Genomic DNA, 14,532 nt, shown 5'->3' on the forward strand with positions numbered 1-14,532 from the left:
TGGAAGGAATTGGGGATGAAAAATAATTTTGTTTTATACTGGGGTCTCAACTAAGGACTTCACACTTGCTAGACTCTACTGTTTGAGCATGCCCCCAGCCTTAATAGTTTTGTTTTTGAATCATCTAGCCATGGCTTTTTGTATTTCTTCTAAATCTGCTTAAAAAACAAAACATAACAGTTCCTTTATTAGTCACCACAGCTAAAAGAAACCAGTTTGCACTTTTGCCATTCATCCTGGAAAATTCTTTAACCAGATTTACCTTTTCTGTTTTTTTATTTTTCTGCAGGTGACAGTTTTACTGAGATTTGTGCCACCATGTAGTATAAATCCTGCCTCCATCCTCTAATAACAACTCCCTTACTGCTCTAAAAGCCTCTCCTAAGAAGTTCTCCTGGGGCCCTTCAGACCTTTATTCACTGCCTCATCCCCATGCAAATGCCACATATTTTTCTCTTATAGTTATCTGATGCTGTTTAATTAAACCAGACCAAACTTAGTGGCTTAAAACAGCCAGTATAATTTTTGCATAATTGTGTGTGTTGGGAATTTGGAAGGACTTGGGAAGGCATCATCTGGAGCTACTAAGACTGGAGGGTCTGCCTCCAGGATGAATAAATCTGGAGCTTTGGTGCTCCTTGACTCAGTTTATTTCCATATAATATCTCATCTTCTAGGCCCTCTGTCTGTAACTTGGGCATCTCACAACATGGTGGTTTCAGGGAGTTAGCTGGTTTCTAAACAGGAGTTTTGCAAGAATGTGTCATAAGAAACCATGAGTTGTAAGAGGCAAAAAGAGAGTTCCAGTAAGAGCCAGTGCTTCTGCCATTTTATTTATTAAAGCAATTAGAGAGGTTCATAGTAGAGTAATAATATCACCATTTTGTCAATTGGTAGCCATTTTATCCTCAGGCCTCACTTCTTGAGAAATGGAACCACCCCCAATGACAGCCCTGCCCTTAACAGAAATTCCCATGCTCTAAGACAAGCTCCACCCCTAACAGACTGCCATGCATGCGTTAACTTCCTTAAGCTCCCTCTTCTATAAAAGCCACGCCTAGTCCAGAGTCTGTGCTGCGCCATATTTCCCTGGCCAGCCTGGCAGTTTGAGCCTGCCATTAAACTTTGCTCTTGGACTTGAGAGTTTTCTCATGAGCTTTCTTTGTGAGTGGCATTCAACATTTTGGTGGCGTGACTCGGATCCGGTACACTCGGGCACTACCTTGCTCTCCTGGCCTCCACCCCCATCCCGCTCCCCTTCTCTCCCTCTCTCTCTCTCTCTCTCTCTCTCTCTCTCTCTCTCTAAACTCCCATTCCCTTCCTCTGGAATCTGAGCTGCCTTATCAGAACCCCCGATCCTAGAAGACACCCTCACTGCTCATAGGGAATTTTCTCCGCACCAGTGCGCCTCCAATTGCCATCTACCACTGGCCAATCCTCCCTCATGGTGGGAGGATTTCTCAGTGAGTCCTCCTTGCATGCAGAGCCGTGATTTCACTTTCTCATTTCCTCGAAATCCTAGCGCTAGGTCTCGGCTCACTCTTGTCCCTGGGGACTGGGTCCCCTAGGACTGTGGGCCCCTGGTGACTGAGACGTCCCTCCTAGGAGTCCCACCCTTACTCTCTCCTGAGGAACTGGTATCTCGGGGATGCCCATCATATCCTCTCCTCAGTTCAGGCCTCACTATGGAGATTCCACCACCCCAAACTCCTCAGACTCCCCAATGGGATGTCTCCTGGCCAACCTTGGGCCCCTTTGCCTAATGCCTGATCTTAAGCCCAAAAGCTATGAAAAAATGCTCACCATCTCTAGCAATAAAGGAAATGCAAATTAAACCCACACACAGATTCCACCTCACCCCTGTTAGAATAGCCATCATTAGCAACACCACCAACAACAGGTGTTGGCGAGGATGCGGGGAAAAAGGAACCCTCTTACACTGCTGGTAGGAATGTAAACTAGTAAAACCACTCTGGAAAAACATTTGGAGGCTACTTAAAAAGCTAAACATTGATCTACCATCTGATCCAGCAATACCACTCTTGGGGATATACCCAAAAGACTGTGACACAGGTTACACCAGAGGCACCTGCACACCTATGTTTATTGCAGCACTATTCACAATAGCCAAGTTATGGAAACAGCCAAGATGCCCCACCACTGATGAATGGATTAAGAAAATGTGGTATCTATACACAATGGAATTTTATGCAGCCATGAAGAAGAACGAAATATGATCATTTGCTGGTAAATGGATGGAATTGGAGAACATCATTCTGAGTGAGGTTAGCCTGGCCCCAAAGACCAAAAATCATATGTTCTCCCTCATATGTGGACATTAGATCAAGGGCAAACACAACAAGGGGATTGGACTTTGAGCACATGATAAAAGCGAGAGCACACAAGGGAGTGGTGAGGATAAGTAAGACACCTAAAAAATTAGCTAGCATTTGTTGCCCTTAATGCAGAGGAACTAAAGCAGATACTTTAAAAGCAACTGAGGCCAATAGGAAAAGGGGACCAGGAACTAGAGAAAAGGTTAGATCAAAAAGAATTAACCTAGAAGGTAACACACACGCACAGGAAATTAATGTGAGTCAACTCCTTGTATAGCTATCCTTATCTTAACTAGCAAAAACCCTTGTTCCTTCCTATTATTGCTTATACTCTCTCTTCAACAAAATTAGAGATAAGAGCAAAATAGTTTCTGCTGGGTATTGAGGGGGTGGGGGGGAGTGGGTGGTAAGGGAGGGGGTGGGGGCAGGGGGGAGAAATGACCCAAGCGTTGTATGCACATATGAATAATAAAACAATGAAAAAAAAGACAAAGAAAACAAATTTCCAACACAAAAAGAAGAAATTAAAAAAAAAAAAAAGCCCAAAAGCACATTTTTCTTTGTAATCAGGCCTGGCCCCAGTATCTGTTAGACAGTGCCTCCAAATGGCCACTGAATGGCACTTTCGATCCAAATATTTTAAGGGATTTATACAATTTCTTTGAGCATGGTGGTGAATGGAAAGAAATACCCTATGCCCAATCCTTTTCCTATCTCCACACCAAACCTTCCCTCTGCACTTCCTGTTCTCCTTCACAGGTTCTATTAGCCTCTAAACCAGTCTCTAAATCAACCAAATCCTCTCCTGAACCTCCTCCTTCCCCATGTAAGCAGACTTCCTTGCACCGCTTGCCCTGCATGTCTCTTCCTATCTTTCTGAGGGACTTTCCCATCATGGTGTCAAGCCAGCCACTCCTTGACAACTCTGGCCTCAAGGCAATTCCAGCTCTGAGGGACTTCATGCTCCCTCCCTGTGGGCCGAGACCAATCCCGGAGTTTATTTGGGTACACCTCATGCTACATTGGGGGAGTCCTAATTGATTATGGCATCTGATGACTGCTTCTCTTTTCCCCCCTGTCTAATGCCCCTTCTGCCTGAGACAGTGACCTGAGAGTGGAGGTTTCATGTTGCTGAAAGTGTTCCCATACCAGTCAATGGGAGTGACCTAGAGGCACAGGTGATTGCTGATCCCTCAGGTGTGTGTCATGCCGCCAGGCTCTGCCTTCCCCTCCCTTATCTAAGATGTCAGGACATTCTTTTGTTCCCTCCATGGTCTCACCACGTGTCCTTTATCTCTGTCTGCCTTCCCTTCCCTAGGCTTACTGGGATCCTGGCCTCCCATGAAAAACCAGAAGCCTAGTAGTACCTTATGACTTAAGTTATTCCCACTAGTTTGTCAGCCCCCTTGGTCTAAAGCAACTTTTAATCAACTGCTAGGCACTGGTGAGGCAAAAGTGCCTACAAAATACTGTGGCTGCCACACTTGCCCTAACTCTGCCCCACAAGGGGAGGAGGTCAAATAACTATGAGCACTCATGCACAGGGTTGCCAACCCCTGGGCACTGCGGGAATGCCTGCCACAGCTAAGAGAATCCACAGAGAATACCCAACACACATCCTAGGCTGCCAACTGCACATGGCAGTGGCTGCGGCCTGCTGCCACTTCCCCTAGAATAAATGCGCACAGGCACACGTACACAGAAAAGGGGGAGGGGCAACAGTCCGCAGGATCAAGCCTAGGCTGACAGTCTTGCTTGTCCAAGGTGTATGTGGGGGGGGAGGCGGAGCCTTGCACAAGCCCTGCTCCTAGCCCCACCTCATGCCTCAGGCCCCTGGACCCACCCCTTGTAAGTCAATTCTTAGCTCAAGGTTATAGTCCCAGGAACAGCAAAATGGGTGTTACTGTGGTCTCTAAACTTCTCATTTTCATCTTTGAGACCACCCAGATTGGCTCCATAATTGCTATTTAGTTACTCAGGTGCTGTCCATTCTTTGTAAGCCACAGGATAAACCTGGGGAAGGAGGACCAAAAAAGCCCCTTTTCTTTTTTTTTTTTTAATTGTTTTATTATTCATATGTGCATACGACACTTGGGTCATTTCTCCCCCCTGCCCCCACCCCCTCCCTTACCACCCACTCCGCCCCCTCCCTCTCCCCCCAACCCCCTCAATACCTGGCAGAAACTATTTTGCCTTTATCTCTAATTTTGTTGAAGAGAGAGTATAAGCAATAATAGGAAGGAATGAGTGTTTTTGCTGGTTGAGATAAGGATAGCTATACAGGGAGTTGACTCACACTAATTTCCTGTGCGTGTGTGTTACCTTCTAGGTTAATTCTTTTTGATCTAACCTTTTCTCTAGTTCCTGGTCCTCTTTTCCTCTTGGCCTCAGTTGCTTTTAAAGTATCTGCTTTAGTTCCTCTGCATTAAGGGCAACAAATGCTAGCTAATTTTTTAGGTGTCTTACTTATCCTCACCCCTCCCTTGTGTGCTCTCGCTTTTATCATGTGCTCAAAGTCCAATCCCTTGTTGTGTTTGCCCTTGATCTAATGTCCACATATGAGGGAGAACATACGATTTTTGATCTTTGGGGCCAGGCTAACCTCACTCAGAATGTGTTCTCCAATTTCATCCATTTACCAGCAAATGGTAACATTTCATTCTTCTTCATGGCTGCATAAAATTCCATTGTGTATAGATACCACATTTTCTTAATCCATTCATCAGTGGTGGGGCATCTTGGCTGTTTGCATAACTTGAAAAAAGCCCCTTTTCTTTTTTTTTTTTCATTTTTCTTTTATTATTCATATGTGCATACAAGGCTTGGTTCATTTCTTCCCCCTGCCCCCACCCCCTCCCTTACCACCCACTCCACCCCCTCCCGCTCCCCCCACCTCAATACCCAGCAGAAACTATTTTGCCCTTATTTCTAATTTTGTTGTAGAGAGAGTATAAGCAATAATAGGAAGGAACAAGGGTTTTTGCTGGTTGAGATAAGGATAGCTATACAGGGCATTGACTCACATTGATTTCCTGTGCATGGGTGTTACCTTCTAGGTTAATTCTTTTTGATCTAACCTTTTCTCTAGTACCTGTTCCCCTTTTCCTATTGGCCTCAGTTGCTTTAAGGTATCTGCTTTAGTTTCTCTGCGTTAAGGGCAACAAATGCTAGCTAGTTTTTTAGGTGTCTTACCTATCCTCACCCCTCCCTTGTGTGCTCTTGCTTTTATCATGTGCTCATAGTCCAATCCCCTTGTTGTGTTTGCCCTTGATCTAATGTCCGCATATGAGGGAGAACATACGATTTTTGGTCTTTTGGGCCAGGCTAACCTCACTCAGAATGATGTTCTCCAATTTCATCCATTTACCAGTGAATGATAACATTTTGTTCTTCTTCATGGCTGCATAAAATTCCATTGTGTATAGATACCACATTTTCTTAATCCATTCGTCAGTGCTGGGGCATCTTGGCTGTTTCCATAACTTGGCTATTGTGAATAGTGCCGCAATAAACATGGATGTGCAGGTGCCTCTGGAGTAACAGTCTTTTGGGTATATCCCCAAGAGTGGTATTGCTGGATCAAATGGTAGATTGATGTCCAGCTTTTTAAGTAGCCTCCAAATTTTTTTCCAGAGTGGTTGTGCTAGTCTATATTCCCACCAACAGTGTAAGAGGGTTCCTAAAAAAGCCCCTTTTCAATGACAAGACCCACCCCTACTGCTCCACCCTGTGCCCTACCTTCTAAGCCACCTTAATATTCAGAACCTCCTAATGGGTGCTTCCCCCTTCAAAAGGTAATGGTAGGAAGAGGGCAAGTCTTATGTCCCCTTCCAGCTATCAGATCTAAGGGAAATTAAAAAAAAATCTGTACAGCTATACTGATGCCCAGACAAATACATTCAAGCCTTTATCTCTGTGATCCAAACCTTTGAGTTGGCATAAAAGGATATTATTCCTCTACTAGACCAGACTTTTTCCTTATTAGAAAAAGCAATGGGTTCTGGCCCAGGCCACTCAGGTTGTAAATGATTACCATTTACAATGAGCCCCAATACGAGTGGTGCTTAGAAATGAGGGAATAAATGTGCCTATACCTACAAGGGCACTGGCAGTCCCCTTGACAGATCCACACTAAAAGTGGCTGGTGATATGGCTCAAGCAGTAGAGTGCTGCTTTGGAGACATAAAGTCATAAGTTCAAGTCCCAGTATGGCCAAAGGAAAAAGAGAAAAATATTTGGGGATGAGGACATAGCTCAGTGGGAGAGTGTCTGCCCAGCATGTGCGAGGCCCTGGATTCAATTCCCCAGCATTGCTAAATAAAAAAAAAAAAAAGTGGTAAGGAAGATAAATGGCATTAATGTCACTTCAGCCATCTCATAGTGGAAGAAAGTAGTTTAACCTAGACCGGATCCCTCATTCTTCAAGTGAGGAAACTGAGGCCCAGAATGGTTCAGAGACCTGCTCTCCAGAGTGTTAGGTGTCAATGTAAAATAGCAACTTTGCTTTACAGCAACGCCCTGAAGAAAACCCTCTTACCTTTCTGCAGCATCTTAAGGATGCTATCAGAAAGCATACCACAGTGGACCCAGAGTCACAGGTGGGAGAGGTTCTCCTCAAAGATAAATTCTAACTCAGTGTGCCCCAGATATTTGTAAAAAAACTCAAAGTCCATGGCTGAAGTAAAAAAGTCATTGAACCAAGTAATACAGCTATGTATAGCTATGTCTGTATGTCTGTATGTCTGGGACCTTCCTAACAGGAGAGAAAAAGATAAGAGACACCATGGCCTCATTGCTGCTCTCAGAGAAGGCCCCACGTGACTGGGGCCTGTATCCTGAACTTGTTACCATGATGGACAAGAGGGGCATTCTGCAGAGAATGCTTAAGTGGGACAGCCGCACCCCCATCCAGAACCCTGCCCTCTCTGCAAAGGTAACCACTAGAGGTCTAAGTGCCCCCATCCCCAAATGGAAGGCAAGGTGCCACCTCCTATGGATTAATGGGTCCTGGCCTCCTGTCCGTGCTCCACTTCTTGGTATCAATGTTGAGCCTTGGGGTAGCCCTAGTGGCAGAAAAGCAAAAGGTCATTTTCTGGCTAGACAGTGGAGCTCATTTCTCTGTCTTACCTTTCTCTCTGGGTCCCCGGTCCAGTGACAAAAGTTATCATTTGGGGCAAATCTGGCCAGCCCCTAGAGTGCCAGTTTACCTGGCCTCTGGGCTGCTCTTGGGGAGACCTCCTCTTCTGTCACTCTTTCCTCATAGTTCCTGAAACTCCAGTGCCCCTGCTGGGACTGGACTTACTATCTCAACTAAAAGCTCAAATTCTCCTCCCCCCAGGCAGCTATCTCTGCCGCCCCCTCCTTCAGGAACAAATAGATTCCACAATTTGGACTGATGAAATGAGTGTAGGGTGAGCCTGGACAGCCCTCCCTATTCAAATAAAACTCAAAAATCCCTCACAGTTTCCACACCCAGAACAATATCCCCTCAAGCCTGAGGAAGATGAGGCCTCATGCCTATCATAAATTCCTAAAAAACCCAAAAAAACCAAGGGCTACTAATTAGTTGCTCCAGCCCCTATAATAAATTTTAAATTCTTATAAAAGTTAATTTTAAAATACACATCACAAAGTAAACAACTGGAAAGGATATAGATAGGTATTGAATGTATTTATTGAGAAGTTAAAGGAATGGTTTTTTGATGAGAAAGGATTTTGTAAAGAAGGGTTTGTCCTAAAGATTGTTTCAAATAGGAAGGATAAGGTCAAACCAAAATCAAATTCTCTAATATTGTTCTGCTCTGAGTAACATCTACAAAGAACTATTACAGAGAAAGATTTTATCAAAAAAATTATTTGTGTTTTCTGCTGATCTTGTCAAACTTTAAGTACTATAAATCAGAGTTCATTTATGTATTTGCTCATGTGTCTTAAATGTCCACCTTGTAACAGTGTTGTGTTTATACTTTACCTAAATATGGTGCAAACACTTACAAATTTATATAAAAAATGAGCTAGAGCTCTCTTTTATCCAAGAGTGTTACATTTAACCTAAATGCTGACAGTCAACCCCTGCCTCCTACAGCTCACCTACCTAGGTGGGTTCTTAAAGGGACAGACTCACTCCCTGAGTCATGAGGGAATTGACCCAATCCTCCATTTCATACTCCCCCATACCATAAAGCAGCTTAGAGCTTTCTTGGGAGTTACAGGATTTTGCAGAATCTGGATCCCTAGATATGCAGCCTTTAGCAGCCTTTATGCTCCTTCTAATATTCCTATTTGGGTCTTACATAATAAATGCTCTCAAGACTGTTTCCCCTTCCCCAATAAAGGTGCAAATCAAACCAGTTCACCTGAGAAAGCCTGTGAAGAAAAACCCACCACACTGGACCACCCCCCGAAGCCCTTCCTTCTTTAGCCCCTTTGAAATAATGTATGGCTGCCCATTTCTCTTAGGAAACTTGCCTCCAACAGACCCTGCTCCTCTGGCTGACTATATACCTTATCTTAACCTTCTCAGGGGACTTCTCAGAGAGCATGCAGACCAGATCCTACCCCACCCTATAACAATTTCTATTAAACCAGGGATCTTGTTCTCCTAAAGCATCCTCACAATGCCCACCACTGTCAAGTTCAATGGGATCCCCCAGTGGCAGCACCTTTCAAGGATAAAACATTGCCCACCAACTTCAGACTCTTCCACTACAGCAAAGGATGAGTACTCTTGCATACACTGGGCCCCACATGGCTATGCCTCTCCCACAAACTGTCTCCCTCTTCCACTCCTACATAAGTTTTTAGTCCTCATCTGGCTCTCAATTTTCTGCCACAGGTGGATTTAAAGCACTGGTGGGGCAGTGAGCCTAATTCTGGGAACATACATAATACTTACCTACTTCCTTCCCTTGGTTATATGATCTATTAGGTCTATAATAGAGGCTACTATAGAAGGAAAAACAGCTGCACATGTAATGATGCTACTCCAAAACCGACGAAGCTTTGACCTACTCACTGCAGAGAAGGGTGGTCTCTGCCTGTTTTTACAAGAAGAATGCTGCTTCTATGTTAATCAGTTTGGGGTAGTGAAAAATAAAATTAGACAACTCCAGGAGCAATTAGAAAAATGGAGAAGGGAGTTGGAGGACTCTTGGAATCCTCTAGGGAATAACATTTCACAGTGGTTGTCTTGGCTAATGCCCATCCTAATGCCTATTCTTAAGCTTTCTTCCTTGTATCATAAAAACAGTACAAAGATTTCTCTTAGACTGCATGTCTGCTGTTGCTAATCAAAAGTTTAACCAGTTGTACTGCCAGGGATATCAACCTCTCCAAAACCGTCCGGTGGACTGCTGTGAAGGCCCCTACCAGGAAGCCACAGGAGTCTGAGGATCTTACCCCATATAATGCCCCCTGCCAGCAGGAAGCAGCTGCCCCAATTCCCGATCCTCAGCCCCTACCCTCATCATTATCAAATTAAAAATTGGGGAATGATAGAGTAATAATGTTGCCATTTTGTGAATTGGTGCCCATCTTATCCTCAGGTCTCACTTCTTGAGAAATGGAGCCACCCCCAACAACAGCCCTGCCCTTAACAGAAATTCCCATGCTCTAAGACAAGCTCCACCCCTTATGGAGACTCCCACGCATGTGCTAACTTCCTTAAGCTCCCTCTTCTATAAAAGCCACGCCTAGCCCAGAGTCTGTGCTGCGCCATATTTCCCTGGCCAGCCTGGCAGTTTGAGCCTGCCATTAAACTTTGCTCTTGGATGTGAGACTTTTCTTGTAAGCTTTCTTTGTGAGTGGCGTTTTTCCTAACAGTTCATACAGACCCAAGAGGGTGGAGAAATTCACAATGTAGAAGTGTGTGTGATGGACTGTAAAGTTTTAAACACTTTTGGAATGTAAACATCTTTGGAAATAAGGCAGTCTGCCATAGGGATGCAATTTCATATTATTGTAAACAGATTATCAGTTGGTACAGTACTATTTATTGAACAGTCCATGTTTTCCCATTGATCTGTATTATCTACTCTATCATAAATTGTTTCTGTATATGAATGTGTATTTGTTTTAGATTCACTTTGTTTAGGCCCATGGATTCAAACTTGGGACAACTTGACAATGTCTGGAGAAAATTTTAGTTGTCACAAGTGTGTCAAGGGGTGCTACTAGTATCCAGTGAGTAGAGGCCAGGGTTGCTTGTAAACACTTTACAATGCCTGCCACACACACACAATAATGAACTATCTGGCTCCAGATACTACAGTGCGAAGATGAATTGCCATGGCTTGTGCTATGAGTTTGCCCTCCCATATTATCTTCATCAGTCTTAATATCTAGTAAAAGAGTCACCTCACCCTGTTTTTCTTCTTTAAGAATATCTTGATTATTTTCTCCTTTGCATTTTCATGTACATTTGAGGATCAGTTTATCATGATTTATGAAACTCTTTATATTGTTACTGGAATTTCATTATAACCGTAGATCTTCATGGGGAAAATTGACATTTTATGATATTGAATCTTCTTTACCAGCATGATGTATCTCTCAGTTTAGTTCTTCTTTAATGTCTTTCAATAAAACTTAAACTTCTTCTTAACAAAGCACTTATAAATCTTTTTTGCTTTTGAGACAGGCTGTCACTATGTAACCCATACTCAAACTCAAGATCTTCCTGGCTCTGCTCTCCAAATGCTGGGATTACAGGTGTGCATCACCAAATATGGCAAAGCATTCACAAATCTATGCAGGATGCTTTGCTGTCTTGGCCATTAGTTATGAGGCTTTTAGTAAGTTGTTTTCCTATCTTGGGCCTGATTTCTCCATGTGAAAATGGGACATTTGAACTAGATCAGCTCTAACAGGCTTTGTAGCCAGAGACTGCATAATTAAAATGTTAGGATTAAATAAACTTCTAAAGCACAAAATAAAAGTAGTCCACTGGAGGGAATTTTTCTGCATTTTGTCTCATGCAAGGTTGCCAGACTGCTGTGAAAATAGATACAGAGCACCTGCTAGAGGTAGCTGCAGTGTAACTCATGGCAAAAATCTCATCGTCTTTTGGTTGGGGATGGGAAAAGAGAGTCCTTGGTATCTCTTCAGTTACAGTGCTGTACATAAGACATTCTGCTTTTGTCTTTGGAAAAATATTCCTCACTTCTGGGTGAGGGTATACAGGAAACACATTTCTGAACCTAGATGGAAATTTATAGATCATCCAGTTTACTTCTTTCACTTGAAAAATGAGTAAGTAATGATTTAGAGAGGCTTCTACTTTCCAAAGAACACATAGCAGTTTGTGAGAGTGCCAAGTCTGGAACTCAGGTCCAAAAGATTTTAAACCATAGTTATGGTAATGGAGTTGGGGAAGAAAGAAGTGGGTATTGATTCTGGGAATTGTGTTTAATTTTTAATGGACTGAGAGGTGGGTAGTCTGTGAACTGGAATTATATGCAATATTATGTGTATATGTGACTGTGTGTATGTATATACATGTGAACTATAGTTTGCTGGAAGCAGAACCGTTGTGATTATTAGCTTCTAAGAAATCAGACTGAAGCAGCACATGGTGGCATAAGCCTGTAATCCTAGCATTCCAGAGGCTGAGGCAGAGGATCATGAATAGGGAGACCCTGTGGAGAGATTGAAGGGGTGGGAAGTGAGGGGGGGTGAGGAGGGAGAGAGAGAAGAGAAAAGAAAAGAAAATTAAAGAAATTGGATTGACTTCTGTAAGCCAGCCTTTACTTACAAAGTAGGATACCTTTGGGCTTTTAAAATTCATTTAATTTATATTTTGTACTCTCTTGGGAACACATACCTTGGTAACTTGATTATCATGAATCAAAGCTATCTTTCAGTTTATCCTTAACTTGATTTAATGATTTCCAGACCTCATCTTTTGCTTACTGACTCAAAACTGACTTTTAAAATAAAGTGCTCTTTTTTTTTATTTTTGAATGCTCTTTTCAGAGAAGGTGAAACTCACTTTTCTCTGTTAGTCATCTCTTTCAAGTCTCTCATGACTGTTCTTGAAATGTTTCTCCATAGTTCTTTTATTATTTCTGATACTCCTGATTCACCTTGGTGTAAGCTTTCCTTGAAAACTACAGACATTTAAAAAAAATCTTTGGTTCTGCCTTTGCTTTAAGACTAAGATGTTTAGTTATTTGAATTACTTTTCCCATGTATACACAAAATTTTAAGACTTTATTTTAATTTAGATCTCTAAGAATTCAAAGTAAAAGTCAACAACCTACTGATTTCTATGTCAGCAGTAAGACCCAGAGTTCTTGCAAAGGGCTTTTGTTTGTTTCTGGTTTGGTCTGAGGATGGAAACCAGCTCCTTGCACATGGTAGGCAAGCATTCTACCTCTGAGCTACACCTCCAGCCCTGCAATTCATTGAATGTATCCGTTTCTAAGGAGTTTACAGAAAAAGACTCTCTGAGAAAAATATATATTCAGCTTTTGCTCTTTATCAGATACTGTGTATTCCAATTGCAAGAGTTAGAATTTATGTAGGCTTTTATGCTGATATGCAAAAAGGCTAGGAACAGGGATGCAGAAAAGCAGAATGAGGACACTGGGCAGTTTTCTAGCTCTTTCAAGATGGATTTCTAGACTGGTGCTTCAGTCTCCATGTAAAGTGTTAGATATTCAAGGGAATATTTAATACTTATTAAATATTTTTATATTTAGAAATATTTATAAAATTGAGTATTAGGTCAGTGGTACAACACTTGCTTAGCTTGTACAAGGGCCTGGATTTGATCCCCAGCACTGAAAGAAGAAAAAAATAAAGTTAAAATTGGGCCATATGATTTTTGTGCTAATAAACTCTTCCTTAGCAAGTATTATTGAAGATTTCTCTGTTAGTGATTTCTGTTTGGAACTTATCTATAAATTTCAGCTGGAGTTATGAGGCAATAAGGATTTCACGCTGCATGAAATAAAGGTCCTCCCATCCTGTTAAGAACATCTTTAGGTGAACTTGCAGTTCCAGCTACTCAGGAGGATCACTTGAATCCAGGAGTTTGAGATCAGCCTGGGTAACATAGTGAGACTCTCATTTCAAAGAAAAAAATCAAATGAAAAGAGAACAAGTTTTATTCATTTGTTTTTTAAAATGTTGCACATATTTGACAACTGTTTGTTTTTTTTTTTCCTTAACTGTTACTTGATGGCCATAAAGAATGAATATTTAAAAAATTGTATTATTGTTGGGTATAGTTATCCTGTGTAATAATTTTATGACGTATGAGCTCGTTTATTATCTGAATTGTTAAAAAACAAAACAAAACAAAAAACCTTTGTCTCCTGCTGCTGAAATAATAGAATATTTCCTCTTGGCTTTTAGATTTCCTCCTTCCTCACCCTTGAAACCCTACCCGAAGAAGCCCCCATATCAAAAGGATGTTATTAAATTTCCAGAATGGAATGATCTTCCACCAAGCACTTCACAAGAGAACATCCCAGTGCGGCCGGTTGTGATGGTATGTGCTGTGACTAAAAGTCCGAGAGCCTATACCAATCCGGGAGGAGCATCTAGTATAGGCTTGGCCCAGTGCTTTCTGTTGGTCCCTTCTGTAAAACAGTGCCATGTCTATGGACAACCTTGAGACAAGTTAACAAAGATAGATTGCAGTTTATCATTCTTGCCCATTGACATTTTGATGGAATAAGTGTAGCTAATTTCACATGTTCAGTCAGATCAGATTTTTTTAAAACTCCCTTGTTATCCCTTTTCCTAACTGTTCTATAATTTACTCTTCTTCCTCTTTGTCTTCTGAACTTTGTTATAATTATTACCAGTGAGAGGGAGAAGGCACATTATGGAATGACCTCTTATATATATTGATATGACCAAGGGCGATTCTAGTCTTGGAAAACCTCAGGTCACCATGCGATAGACTACCTTTTTTTTTTTTTTTTTTTTGATTCCTGAGTGCTGGGATTCACCCTGCCTAGCTCAGAGAAAAACTTTAAGTACTTGCCTCATGCTTGCTAGGCAAGTGCTGTACCACTTCAGTCATGCCCCCAGTCCTTTTTGCTGTTTAGTGTGTTTTTCAGTTAGGATTTTGCACTTTTGTTCTGGCCAGCCTCAGACTGAGATCCTTCTACCTCTGCCTTCCAAGTAGCTGAGATTACAGGTGTGGCCCACCAAACCGTGACCATGGTAAGGATTTGAGCAACCT

At 42.2% G+C, this 14,532-nt stretch overlaps 1 protein-coding gene across 1 annotated transcript in view; it reads left to right on the forward strand.

The window, feature by feature from the left end:
• The window catches only part of Depdc1b (DEP domain containing 1B), an 85,405-nt gene that overhangs the window by 33,307 nt on the left and 37,566 nt on the right, over window positions 1-14,532 (forward strand). Inside the window, exon 3 of the mRNA XM_074077449.1 lies at window positions 13,695-13,830. Within this exon, the coding sequence (XP_073933550.1) occupies window positions 13,695-13,830 (136 nt within the window). The remainder of the gene's footprint in view (window positions 1-13,694; window positions 13,831-14,532) is intronic.

The sequence above is a fragment of the Castor canadensis genome, chromosome 6 (assembly GCF_047511655.1).
Source record: "Castor canadensis chromosome 6, mCasCan1.hap1v2, whole genome shotgun sequence".
Lineage (NCBI taxonomy): Eukaryota > Metazoa > Chordata > Mammalia > Rodentia > Castoridae > Castor > Castor canadensis.